Source organism: Pseudoliparis swirei, chromosome 24 (genome assembly GCF_029220125.1).
Source record: "Pseudoliparis swirei isolate HS2019 ecotype Mariana Trench chromosome 24, NWPU_hadal_v1, whole genome shotgun sequence".
Classification (NCBI taxonomy): domain Eukaryota; kingdom Metazoa; phylum Chordata; class Actinopteri; order Perciformes; family Liparidae; genus Pseudoliparis; species Pseudoliparis swirei.
This window is the reverse complement of record NC_079411.1, coordinates 14,699,991-14,713,022: the sequence shown is the minus strand read 5'-3', so window position 1 is coordinate 14,713,022 and position 13,032 is coordinate 14,699,991. Positions and strand designations below refer to the sequence as shown.

Below are 13,032 nucleotides of genomic sequence, written 5' to 3'. Positions count from 1 at the left end.
CGTTGGCTGAGACCAAGACATCAACAACAGCAGAGATGAATCCCACACAGTGGAAGTCTGACAACAAATATCGACCCAACACACAGAACCACCAAAGAGACAAAGTTAAAGATCTCTCAACATCAAAGGGCCCGACCCATGACCAGCAATGAAAAGGTGCATTGTCTGTTGAGCAACCTCATCCCTGTAAACATCGTACATGCCATCCAAAAGTTTGTTTTGGAATAAGGGCTGAAGTGCCCTTACAATAGGGTGAGCATCATAATGAAATTTCCCCGCTCCAAATTAAGAAATGAATAAAGAAAATGAATAAAGTAATATCATATCTAAATGGTTCCTTAGCCTGGAGCCTCAAATATGCATCTAAAGCAGCCAGGGTTTAAAGAGTTGGCAGACTCATTGTGTCCATGCAAGGTGATGTGGCACTTAATACCGGTTTATATTTGTGCCAAGAACAGCCATGTTGTCTGCAGTCTGGCGGTTGTACATCTGTACTGATCAACACAATTAAATAATGAAGCAGATGTTTAACCTGGCTTTATATTATTCAGATGTATCATCTGGATATGTATATAGAAATGAGCACATTTGATAACATGTGTAACTTGCACATTCAAACATTCTGAAACTTCCAATAATATTGTCTTAATAAAAGTTAACACGGCGGGTTCTAATAGTTTACATCTGTTTCATGTGTGATCCTATTCCCCTGCCTCTTAAAGGGTGACACTGCTCTGAAAACCTGTTCAGCGTCTCGATGCATCTTTCATGAGGTAAACAACAAGAAGACGCGCAGCCTCGAGATTGGGCTCCCTCCGCCTGCGCGCGTGCGGGTGTCGCTGTGTGCGCAGGGGGGCAGTGTTCGGTCGGTAATTGGCTCTCATGTAGAGCAGGCGGCTGCTGATTGGTCGGCTTTGAAACATCTGTATCCATATCTCCAGTCGCTCGCGTCTCCGGCCAGAAAGCGGCTCGTGACTCAGAGCCTGGAGGAGCGCTGCCCCTTTAAAGTAATAACACACCGCTCGCGTCGAAGTCATGCCCGCGTGCATGTCGCCGGGTTCATCGGCTCGATACTCAGGGGGAGAGTTGCGGCCCGAGGCGGACGAGTGACATGAGACAGTCCCGGCGTGTCTCGGCTGCTCGCAGACGCTCGTTTCTCGCAGAGGGAGGCACAGACTAATGTTTTTTTTGGTGGTGCTTTATTCAAGTAGCCCTGAGGACGTGCGCGTGAAGCCCATCCCACTCCGTTCCTTAAAAAAAAATCTACTGCGCCTGCTGGAGCCGCTCGGTTCCGCCGGCTCCCTTCGGACAGCCCCCCCTGTGAGCTCCAGGTGTGCGGCTGTCCTCTCGGTAGTGACCGCGGAGGACAAAGGAAGAGCGGCTGCACTTTGTTTCTTCTCATCCGAGGTGGCCGCGGTCCTTCTCCCCCCCACCCCCACCCGCGCGCGCCGCCCCAACTGGCCAGCCGCGAACACCGCTCTCTGCCTGGAGACACGCTGCTGTGTGGATTTCCCCGGGAGCCTTCAGCGCGTACTATCGAGCGGGGTTTCTAATCACATTGACAGCGCGAGTGAGGCGCGCGAGCTGCTCACTTAACCGGCCGCCCGACAGCGATGAATGTCGGGATCGCTCTCCCGTGATACGAGATCGCTTCCCCAGAGCCGCCGCAGCCTGTCTGTCGCTTCTATGCAGAGCCTTTGCAGGGTCAAGATGCAGTTCCGGACTGTGCTGGACGTGAAAGTCGTGGACGTGGAGAAGAGGCGCAATCCGTCCAAACACTACGTGAGTTGCCCGCCTCGTCATCACCCCCCCCCCTCTCACCGTGTCTGTCCCATTCAGACGCGTCTATGTGGCCTTGCTCCCCGCGCTGAGGCTGCATGGAGTCAACGACATGGGGCTAGCAGCTATGTGAGGAACCGCCGCTAAGCTCGCGCTCAGCGGGGTGCCTGCTCACACACAAGAGTTACGAGCTGACACCCAGTGGGTGTCATGAGTGGGTAGCTACTGCCACACAGGCAGCCTGGAGCTGCGGGATTATGACCTGGTTATGAATGTTGGTAATGAATCTTCAACTATCTTCAGACAGACCTGTGTATGTGTATGTGTGTGTGTGTGTGTGTGTGTGTGTGTGTGTGGGGGGGGGGGGTATGGCACTGTAAGGGAGAAGTATCTCGTCTGGATTCTTTAAATCTCAGTGGAACACTTTCCTTTCTTCTGATGTATAATTAACATACAGTATATATTATCATATATAAATACACGCATATGGATTTATACATAAATAAACATGAGTTAAATGTAGTTCTGCAGCTCCTTGATAACATCACATGCTCTTCATCAGCAGATGGAGTTGGATACATTTAATGGTGTTTGTGTTCCCCGCCCATTCCTTTCGGCTCCTTGTCCTCGTTGGCTTTCACAATTGAGTTTACAAATTCGTTCTTGAGGGTCCAGTAGCCGTTGTGGAGCTCGGACAGGCCTCAAAGTCCATCTAAAACCTTCGTTTTTTTATGTAGTTTCTTTTAGTTTAAAGTCTGTCATAAATCAGTTTTTTGCTTTTCAAGAATGTAGGCCACATGAGATCCTCCACATTTCCCCCGACAGGCCTTCAGTGGTTATTATTACCTTCTTGATCCCACCCTCCTGTGGCCGTCTTCATCAATACTACACTTGTTACAGGTGTGAGTCCTGTGTTGGGGCCCTGCGCTCGTTGGCCCCAGTTCAGATCCTATTTTAAGCTCATAAACAAGTCATAATAAATGACTTGCTCGGACGCAATTACAGTCCTGCAGACCCCTTGGGTCGACCGTTATGTGGACACAATTAGCCCACTTAGTCGAGGATGCCACCCATACACACTTCACACAGGGGTGTCCCCAGTGAAAGTGACACCTGAAACTCTTGACACTGTTAAAGCACCACTGTACAGAGTCCCGGGTCAGGAAACGAGTCCCCTCCTCCTCCCTCGTCCTGTTCTGCGGGTCTTGTGCATGTGTTCCCCCCCCAGGGTTGCTGTGTGACAGCTATGTTGTGTTTATTTGATTACAAGCTAACTTAACTATGGCCCCTGTGTAAGAAATAGCCACAGCCTTGGAACTGGATGTCCACATGGCTTCTCGATTATGTCACAGTATCAACGAGTTTCTCAAGGCCCTTACGTTCATGTTGGGTCGTTTAGTCGTGTGCATTTCCTCAACAGTTCGCCATGTTCACGTGAGAACAGGGAACGCGCTGAATGGCTCTGGCACCCCGTGGAATGTGTGCTTGGTGGGTGACTCAACCTTGTGGAGGACCAAACATGAGGTGTTAAAGGGTCGCCTGTTGTGTTTGTGTCTCACGGGAACCACCATTTCTGAAAGTGAAGCGCTGTGGACAGCCACTCCTAGGCTGCAACCTACTCATGTCGAGGCAAGTGACACCGGCATGACGTCCACTAAAAGGGTGTGGGGCGGTGATTAATCGTTCAAGGACAAGTCCTGTTCTGGAATCTTGTGAGGTGAAGAGTTACCATAGTGCACCTGCAATGTAAACACAAAGTTATGAGGTCGGAGCCGGGCGAGCTGCTTCCCACTGCTTGCAGTTTTATGATGGTAAGCATAAGGACCTAAGCTAACTGCTTCCTGCCTCTCGCTCCATCCCTGAAGGGGCTCACTGCTGAACAAAGAGCCTTTCTGTGGCCTCTACACATCTCTACACTGTGAGCTCGTTGCTAGAAGCTAACAGTGCTAAAAGTGCTAATAGGAAAAACAACAGCAAGATAACATGCATTAATATGCACTGATATAACAGGCATTGACATAATACGCACTCACTTAACATGCACACACATGCACACACATGCACCAACATTACAGCCATTAACATACCATTCATTAACATAACATGCATTAACAGAACATGTGCACTAATGTAACATTCATTAACATAATGTGCATTAATATGCACTAACATAACACACACTCACTTAACATGCACACACATGCACAAACATAACATGTATTAACATAACATGCATTAACATAACATGCATTAACATAACATGTATTAACATAACATGCAATAACATGCACACACAACATGCATTAACATGCACAAAAACAACATGCATTAACATAACACCATTAACATAACATGCACACACATAACATGCATTATCATAACATGCAATAACATGCACAAACATAACATGCATTAAAAGGCACACGGCCGGCCGCCATGTGAACACGGAGACGAGAAGCTCTGATTACAACACACAGACAGAGAAAGAGAGACTTCATTCTCTGCTTAGGTAGATATTACTCCTCTAGATCCATACATATTATCGTTGTTTGAAGCAATATTAATGCTCTGAAAGCCGTAGGAGATATACAGCCTGTAACACATGAAGAATGGTGTCCCTGTTCCCACTCTTTATTCCTGACAACACACTGGAAACCGATAGCTGTGCTTCTCATGTTAATGTAGTATCTTCAGTCTTGAGAGATAGTGAGTGAGTGGCTTGCTTTTGATGCTATTTACAGTACTCTTTATTTCATGCATTATGGACTCCCAATAGACAGCTCCTGCTTCCACGGACCGGTCCAGTAATCCGTCCGTGTGTATCGTGGAGTGCTCTCCAGGCTGAGAACAGTGAGAGTGGGAACAGGAGCTTCTCAGAGCGAAGCTGTGCTGCACTTTGTTTTGGGCTCCTCGGTCTTAGCGGGTCAGTCCGTGGCCTAGTTTCCCTGGCTACCCTGTCTCAGGAGCCTAAGCTAGCCACTGTGGGAAGAAAAAAAGAGGGAAAGAGGGAGGGAGGGAGGGAGGAAACAAGAGAATATTCAGTCTGCTATCCTTTGGATGCTGTTAGTAGTGTTCGGGAAACCAGCTGGACATGCTTATTTTGGGAGAGGAGGGGCTTTTTGCTACAGGGGAGGGCTCTTCAGGCCTCAGGGGAAGGCCGGACCATGCACACATTCTCCATCCTGCATGTTGGTGGGATTCCAGAGAGAGAGAGGGGGGGCATGGCCGTGTTTACGTTAGTCTCCTGTTTCCCCCCAACAAATCCCTGTGCCGCAACATTTCATTTTGCAGCAGCGTGGAGGCCTCTGTTGTTACTGGGCGCCGTAAAACATGCCTTCAGAGAGCCGTTCCCCACTCAGATATGTATTGGGCCCCGTCAAACAAAGAGTGAAGCTAGGAGTGTGTGAGAGAAGGAGGAGAGGGTTTAGTCGGGGGGGTCCATCAGTCAGGTCCATGTTCTCCACACTCCATGGTCAGAGCCACGACTCTGACCATGATGCGGACTTGAGTGTGTATCCACGTCACATGCCGGGGGTTGTTTTGATGGCTTCAGTAACAGATGTTGTTTGTGATTATGGAACGTTTTATTCGTCTCCTGCAGAGGTCTTAAAGCTTGACGGTAGCTTCATTCCGATGGCGAGACATGGTGTGGTGCTTCAACGTGGCCTCCAGCACTCTCTTCCTTAACAGCTTGATTTATCATTCTACGTACAGAAATGCCGATGCTCTGCGGAGACACTGGGCATGTGCGGGGGCACCGGCTCTGGTTTAGTTTTTAGTTTTTTAATGGTATGTTTTTAGGAAATGACTTGACAGTCAGAGAGATTGGCTGAAACCGTTGTTGGAATCAGACTGGCCGGATTAGCACGATAAGATATTCTCTCCCTCTCTCCCTCTCCCTCTCTACCGAAGCGCCCAAGGAGGATTTATAAGAAACATCCGATCCGGTTAATAATATCTCCACTGGAAAGTACCGCAAGAGGTAAATATGTACACACATATTTTGACTGAAAGGGGTACTGCATGGCTTAGTATTGCTCTTACGATCCATAGTTAGAGGGCTCACGAGAGACGGATTACAAAAACTAAACAAGGGTCCAGGTTTGTGACATCAGCGTGGTGAGTAGTGACCTGGACATGTCCGAGGCATGAGTCCTAACGGCAGGAATGGGGTTCCCTTGTGGCGTGGATCTATTTGACAGTGACATCAGTGCATCAGTGAGTGACATCAGTGCATCGCCGCACAGGTTCTCATGTCATGCAGCGGTGTCCTCCTCTTAGCTCACGGGTCCACTCAGATCTCTTCAGCCCGCTCGTAGTTCTCAATGTCTTGTTGTTTCACCTGATTGAATTATGTCTTAAACTATTGAGCTTATTTCTGACAAACATAAGATTGTAAGTGGTGCTTCTTTGTGGGGCATATGTGGCTGAAGACAGTGGATGAGTGAAGTAAAGGTGCGTTCACACCAAAAGCGATGCGATTTTTCGCGTCGCCCAAAACACGTGCGTTTACTCGCCCAACCATTCACCGTGTTCTCACCATGAGCGTCGAGACTCCGTAAAGACCGTTATCATTTCCTTCATCCACCACGGAATAACTAACCACTAGTTCTGCTTTATACTTGTTGTGGACATCCCACACACGTCGGAACATCTAACGCCCTCGTGTTTGGGTTCATGACATCACCCGTAGGCTCATACAGCGCGGTCACTTTCACCGATGAAGTTACTGTTACGTCCAAAAGACTTCCGCTTCCAGCGCTACGAGAGCGGAACATCAAAACGCTGTTATTGTGTTCATAACATTATTATATATAATATGTGTTCATAACATTATTGTCCGTCTTGTTCTGATTCAACAGCGGCGGGACAGCGATGACGCGCGCAGCAACTCAAGAGCTGATTGGCCGAGTTGCGAGATTACCCCCTCAAAGTTGAAATATTTCAACTAGGGGCGAAAATTGCGCCGCTCAAAACGCGCCGCTGTAAACACGTCGCCCACATCGCGTCGCCCCAAATGCCCCAAACGCCCCAGACGCGCCGCCCGGAAAAATAGCATCGTGGTGCACAGGACGGGCCCGCTGAATCGACAATGTTTCCCTTTAGCACCGCCCACTTGCTGCGTCCGCCACAAAGCCACCGGATTGGTCCACTTCAAAGTGGAAGTCCCACAGTTGATTTCACTCAGGTGGCGTTCTGCCGGGAAATATCTCTGAAGAACGTGTTAATTGTCATTTGTCGATCTGGAAAGAAGATGTGACCTTGTGAGGACGAATGAGTAGATTTAGGCCGTGGTTCCATGTGGAAAGACTTCACTCAGAGGCAGAGAGCATGTTCGCTTTCATGGTCTGAAAGTATGATGTGTGTCTGTTTTATAGCTAACTTTAAATATTGTGGTTTAGGCGGGGTTCACTGCATTTAGTGGCCAGCTCCACGTTCTCCACCCCAACAAGCTCTGCGCTCTCTTGCCTTCTGCACTTCCACACCGGGAGGACTGGGTCCTGGCTTTTCCTCCGAAACTGTAAGTTATTTTCTCTGTTCGTTTCTCTGAATGCTGTTCTGTTATTAGAGAAACGCTTCTTTAGTCAAAGAGGGGGACGAAAAAGAAAGAAAGAAGGGAAGCTGTAAACTCCGTGTGAATATTCATGGTTCAGAAGAACATTATGAAATAATCAGAAGTCCAATTTGTTCCGTCGCAAACAATTCATGTTTGTCTCTTTGCTACTGAGTGTGAAACTAACTTTTGTTTTGCAACCTCCATGGGAAACGGTCTTTTCTTTCTATCTGGGACATTCAAGGCCCCCAAGCACGTGTTTATTTCCCCACTCCTCTTTGTTCTTCCTGTTTATGATTTTTTTTTTTCAAGGCTCCTTTTGTAAATACAGTTGACATGTCAGAAGATAGAAAGATAAGGCAGACTGACGGAGTCTCGTGAGTCTATTATTAAAAGATAAGTAATTATTATGTATATATATATATTATATATATACATATATATTTATGTATATATATATGTGTATATATATATATATAGTAATAGCTCCCCCCTACAAAAGATAATTTAGCCCCTCATTTTGGAATTGCAGCGATGGCTTGTTGCTGCAAAAGCGTCCCGCAGCAATCACAAGGTTCTGCTGGGCCTCTATCTTGATTTCTGTGGTTCTGATAAAATGTCATTTTCCTACTTCTTAATATCGTAATTTTGTCTTTCATTTAGTCTTATCATGTAAAGTTATACAATCGGCCGATTATTTATCAACTGTTTGAATGTGTCCCTTGTTCTTGCGACTAACTGGTTATTCTTATTTCGCATGCATCAGCATTCCATTGAATACGTGGCTTATAACGCACTGCAATGCAGATAGAAGTGTTCTTCCACCTGTAGTGGAGCCAAGAGCGGACACACAACGAATGACAGCTGTAACGATATAAAGTGTGTCTTCACTGTTTTAATCGGGAACAAAGGTAGAAACACCATAGCTGTGTGTGACTACATGATGGTGCGTTATAAACCATTCATTACTTGGTTATATAGTGCTAATGCAGGTCAAACTTTTTTTTCTTGCCACCCTCCCACTCGGTACACCAAAAATCACACACATTTAAAAAAAAAACGCAAAAAAAAGAATGCAGAGTTGTTGCAGACGTGCAGTGACTTTCTTGTTCTGTCCCGATGCGTCTGCGCCGACGGAGCTCTCACGGACGGCGAGCACGTGTATTGTATTGAGCACCCCTCAAACATTAAATAGAGTTTTTTTTTTTTTTTTTAAAAATCGATGTGTTCTGTTGAGTCACGTTAAGAAGAAATGATGAGCCCTGAGAGAGCCTAATTAATATGATTTATTAATTATTACACCACACCATTTTTTTTTTTCTCGCCCCCCAGGCAGCAGCTCGCGCACCACACTTTGGGAATCCCTGTGCTAATGGATGCTGTTACCTTTCTGTTCAACCAATACTTGAGTGAAGGCAACTCCACACTGACGACTGGACGTACTGGGGCTGTGAGTCAGCGTGTGGGCTGCACGAGAGCAGAAGAAGCAGCAGGATCGCCGTGTAGTGTGCAGAATGAAGTCATGAGATTAGATTAGGAGATGTTCTCTGCTCCATGTCTGTCGCTGCACGGAGAGCGGCAGAAGCCCAGACTCTTCTACGTCACCGGGAGTGTTGAGGAGTAAATCTATTTTTGGGGTTGGGCGTGCGGCTTTAGGTTTAAACTTGATATTTTCAGCACGGGCAGACTGGGGCTGGTTGTTGGTTGTGTTTTCCACTGCAGCTGCCATCACATACCCATCTGCTTCTGAGGGTTTGTGTCCACATCTTCCAGCCTGGCTTCCGTCGTGGACCTCAGCTAAAGCATGGGTTGCTTAGAGGCATGAAGGGAGGAGTTTGTAGAGTACACTAGGGCCCAATCCCCATCTCCATGCTCCCGCATGAGGGTTTAGTTCTGCCACACTGTCAAGTCACCGAGGGTTTGAGGGCTCTGTCGCAGACATTTTGAGCCTTTTATGAACCATTCTCTATTATTCCGCATTTCTGCAGACTGTGCCCATGGCAATTACCCACAATTCATGCAATTAAAGCAACGACGCGCTACACACAGTGTCACCAGGGGAACAGTTACTCAGAAACATGAAGGCAGGGCTCTCAAGTTTTGAAGACAGGCAAGAGTGACATTTCCATCAGCAGCACACCCCCCCCCCCCCGCAGAACGAAATTTCCGGATTTTATCGTCAGTCGCGCGCAATTCCAGGATGCTTTATTTTCATTGATTGCTTTATTAAATCTTACCCAGATACGGTTTTTTTTCTGATTGGCTATTGTGTAGCCCATTTCTTCTTTTTGATTGGCTGATAAGTGGCACCTCAGCAGAACTCCAGGGAAGCGCTTGATTCCTCCACGGTGAGGGCAGCGCGGCCAGCTCATGTTTGCGCGCTGCGGCACATTAAAACATTAAATAGCCAAGAGTTTTTTTCAGCGTGAGAAATATGATGTGTGGCGGGAGTGCGTGACTTAAGACCGAAATGCGTGAGTCTCACGCTCAATGCGTGACACTTGAGAGCCCTGTGAAGGTTTAAAAGAACATAGAAACACATGAATTTAGAGGATATGAATTTATTTATTCTCAAACATTTCACTTAGTCATTGAAGCTGTTTTCCCCAACAACAAAAAAAGAAGTAAATAGATGATTTGAAATGAGAAGAGCCTGGAAGACTTTCAAATCAGGGAGTAAACAGTTAGAACATAAATACCCACTATTGGACATATGTTGCAGCAAAGTGCGTTCCCATCAGTATTTACACCATTTCAAGCCCTGACAGCCTCTCCCACTCAACCGTTTACCAGGTGATGTCAGTGCGTCCCTGAGGGGTCAGGTCTTAAAGCCTCATAGGGGCCAAACACTGAGCCACATAGTAGTTCCACATAGACTGTATCCTCAGTTTCTTTGACCACAGATGCTTCTGTTTGGACACATGTTGGCCAATAAGTGATGAGACACAAATGCCAGAGATATATGTGGACTCGTGTTCACCACCATGCTAGCAGCTCTGTGAGCTGAATGCTAATGTCAGCATGCTGACACGCTCACCATGAACATGTTGGGAATAATTTTCAGTTCAGCATGTTAGCTGGTTAGCTCTCCATTCAGGCAGCAGAGATCCAGGGATTTTGTCATTATGAAATGAAGAGTTGGTTCTCATGGTGGTGCCAAAAGTTAGTTAAAGCCCAGCAAAGATATGACAATCCGTCCTGAGGGGGACACCCCTGTCTGTACCAAATGTCATTACAATCCATCCTGACATTTCACTCTCAACCACAACCTAATTGGTAAGGAATAACTTTAAACAGCTGTTGTCGTCCGATAATAACTCAGAGGGTCATTAGCATTCATCCCCTGGGAACATGGACATTGATGTTGAACAGCAATCCATCCAATAGCTGTTGGGACATGTCTCTCAAAGACACACGTCATTGTCGTAGATCACAGGATCACCAACGTCACCAGGACTCATCCTCTGGGCCCCACGGATGTGATACCTGAATTTCATGACTGATCGACATGAGTGTGAATGAAATCTTGATATTAACCAACATAGCTTCTATTTCTCCTCAATAAAAAAACATGACCACACACTCAAACAAGCTCTGGGGCAGCCGCTCCGTTGCCTCGGAGGTGTATCATTTACAGAAGCCCCTATCTCAAGGTATGTGGGCTGTTTGCCTCAGTGAGGTCAACGCCGGCCTATATGAGCTCCACATGACGCCCCAGCTCACAGTTATCTCTCTGTGTGCCCTTCAGCTTCCTGAAACGTCCTCTCATCTCTTTAGGAGGTGCTCTGTTAATGAGCTCTCTGCTATCCTCACTAGTCCTTGGGAGACATTGGGAGACATTGCTGACGGTGGCAGCGAGACATTTTTTACTTTAGTAATTCGGAGGTTCTCCAAGGAGCACATTTTCATGGCACTGAATGCCAAAGCCAGTGGCTGTGGTGACACCCCACCGCGCTGAGAACAAGCATGCGAGGGTAGTGTGACAGTGGCAGACGTGTGGATGCCAGGAGCTGTGTTTTGCATGGGAGTGAACATACTGGGGGTGGCTCCTCGCCAGCAGCAGCTGAGCCAACTGCAACGAGGGCTTCTAACCCCTCGGCGCTGGAGCGGAACCTCTTTTGTTGAAGCCGCTGCCCTTCGCAGGCTGACGTCAGGGTCTTTCACTCCCTCTCGATCATCGGGAGCCTCTTGGCAGGTACAGAGGAGTCGGAGTGACAGGGTCACACCAGTCGGAGGCGGAGCCTGCTGGATGCGGAGCAGCAGTGGCTCACCAGGGAAACACGTTGCCGTTATTGAATCTGAATGCTGTACAAGAGGCAGAGCCAATGGGCGCTGTGTTCGCCACGCCTTGATGCTAAGTGGATTTCTCTCCGTGCTGTGTCTGGGCCACTTAGCTGGAACGCTCTGGCTGGGTGACAACATCATGGTTCCTTGTGAATCACTTCATCGTGGTTATTTTAGCTGTGCGCTGAGCGCGCGCCAGATTCTTCAACAAAAAATATATTTAAAAAACGAAAATGTATTTTTTGGTTCGGCTGATGGAAATGTGCTACTTTGAGTCCGTCCTCACCAGGGACAGAGCTGCTTCACTTCGTGAGGCCCTTTTTCTGTCATGCGTTCATCGCGTCTCATTTGGGACACTGACAATGTGGCCATGCAGAGAATTAGCATAGCTGATTTTTAGTAATGGAGTCTCTCGAGGAACCCTCAGCTCTCGAATCCATGCGAGTGAGGGAGCATTCGAACAATACAAGCTTTAGATCCCATTCTGGAGGCGTACCCAGTTTACTCAATGTAATTAACCATTCACAAGCTTGCAGCCTAATGCTATGGAACAACTAATCCACTTGAGAGCCCTTTAATGTAAATCAACCAAAGACGACAAAGAAACACTGCTGGCCTCTGGATCGGCTTCGTTGACCCGTCTATGAGATTAGAAACACTGCTGGCCTCTTGACGGATATCGTTGAAGGCCAACAGGTCAATGTTCTGACAGAGGAGGGGAGTGACACTAACATCCATCAGACTTATGAGTGTGTGTCATAGAGCCTTCATGTTGGGGGAGCTGCTGTCGGGGCTGTGCACGATCCAACCAGTGGCATGCATCGAGGAACTGATCTGTCGACGGACAGAAGGGGATGGCCATTGTAGTCTATATACGGTTGGCGTTCATCAAGCGAAAATGAACAAATGTTCTCGAGTAACGGCTTCTCGAAACGAGCGCGTATCATTTGTTGAGAATCGTAGTTTTTTTGCACGAAATGAGCCAGTTTTAAAATGAAAAGTGTAAACTTTCTTTTCTCCGCTTTTCTTCTCTCGGCAGGTATATCTCATCAATGTCACCTACTCGGACAACACATCCCACATCATCTACAGGCGATACAGCAAATTCTTTGACCTGCAGGTAATCTTCCACCCTTATGTATCATGTGCTCTCCTGCTTGCTCGGTGTGAGGTGCGTTGGCAGAGCGATCTCTAAACCCCGCTGGCCGGAGGTCCGCCCTGCGAAACTCACGGCATTGTTTCGTATGGATTAATGTGTAAGCGCCCATGTTCTCCACACCTGGTCGCCTCAGTGAATCAATGTGAGTGTTAGTAATTAGTGGAGGAGGCAGGGGAGACACCCCGGACTAATGCAGCACGTCTCTCTCTCTCTCTCCATCCCAATACCCCTCCCTCCTTCGCCCCACTTCTTCCTC

The 13,032-nt window shown here is 47.5% G+C and overlaps 1 protein-coding gene across 8 annotated transcripts in view; it reads left to right on the top strand.

Moving 5' to 3' along the window:
* Positions 1-1,027: 1,027 nt before the first annotated feature.
* Positions 1,028-13,032, top strand: part of sh3pxd2aa (SH3 and PX domains 2Aa) — a 96,358-nt gene continuing 84,353 nt past the window's right edge. For 7 of the 8 annotated variants that reach the window (XM_056409398.1, XM_056409396.1, XM_056409395.1 and 4 more), the window contains exons 1-2: positions 1,028-1,782; positions 12,657-12,737. In XM_056409398.1, the coding sequence (XP_056265373.1) occupies positions 1,618-1,782; positions 12,657-12,737 (246 nt within the window). In that variant the 5' untranslated portion in view covers positions 1,028-1,617. Of the gene's footprint in view, positions 1,783-7,276; positions 7,301-12,656; positions 12,738-13,032 lie in introns of those variants that run through there. The other variant, XM_056409403.1, reaches the window with a different exon arrangement.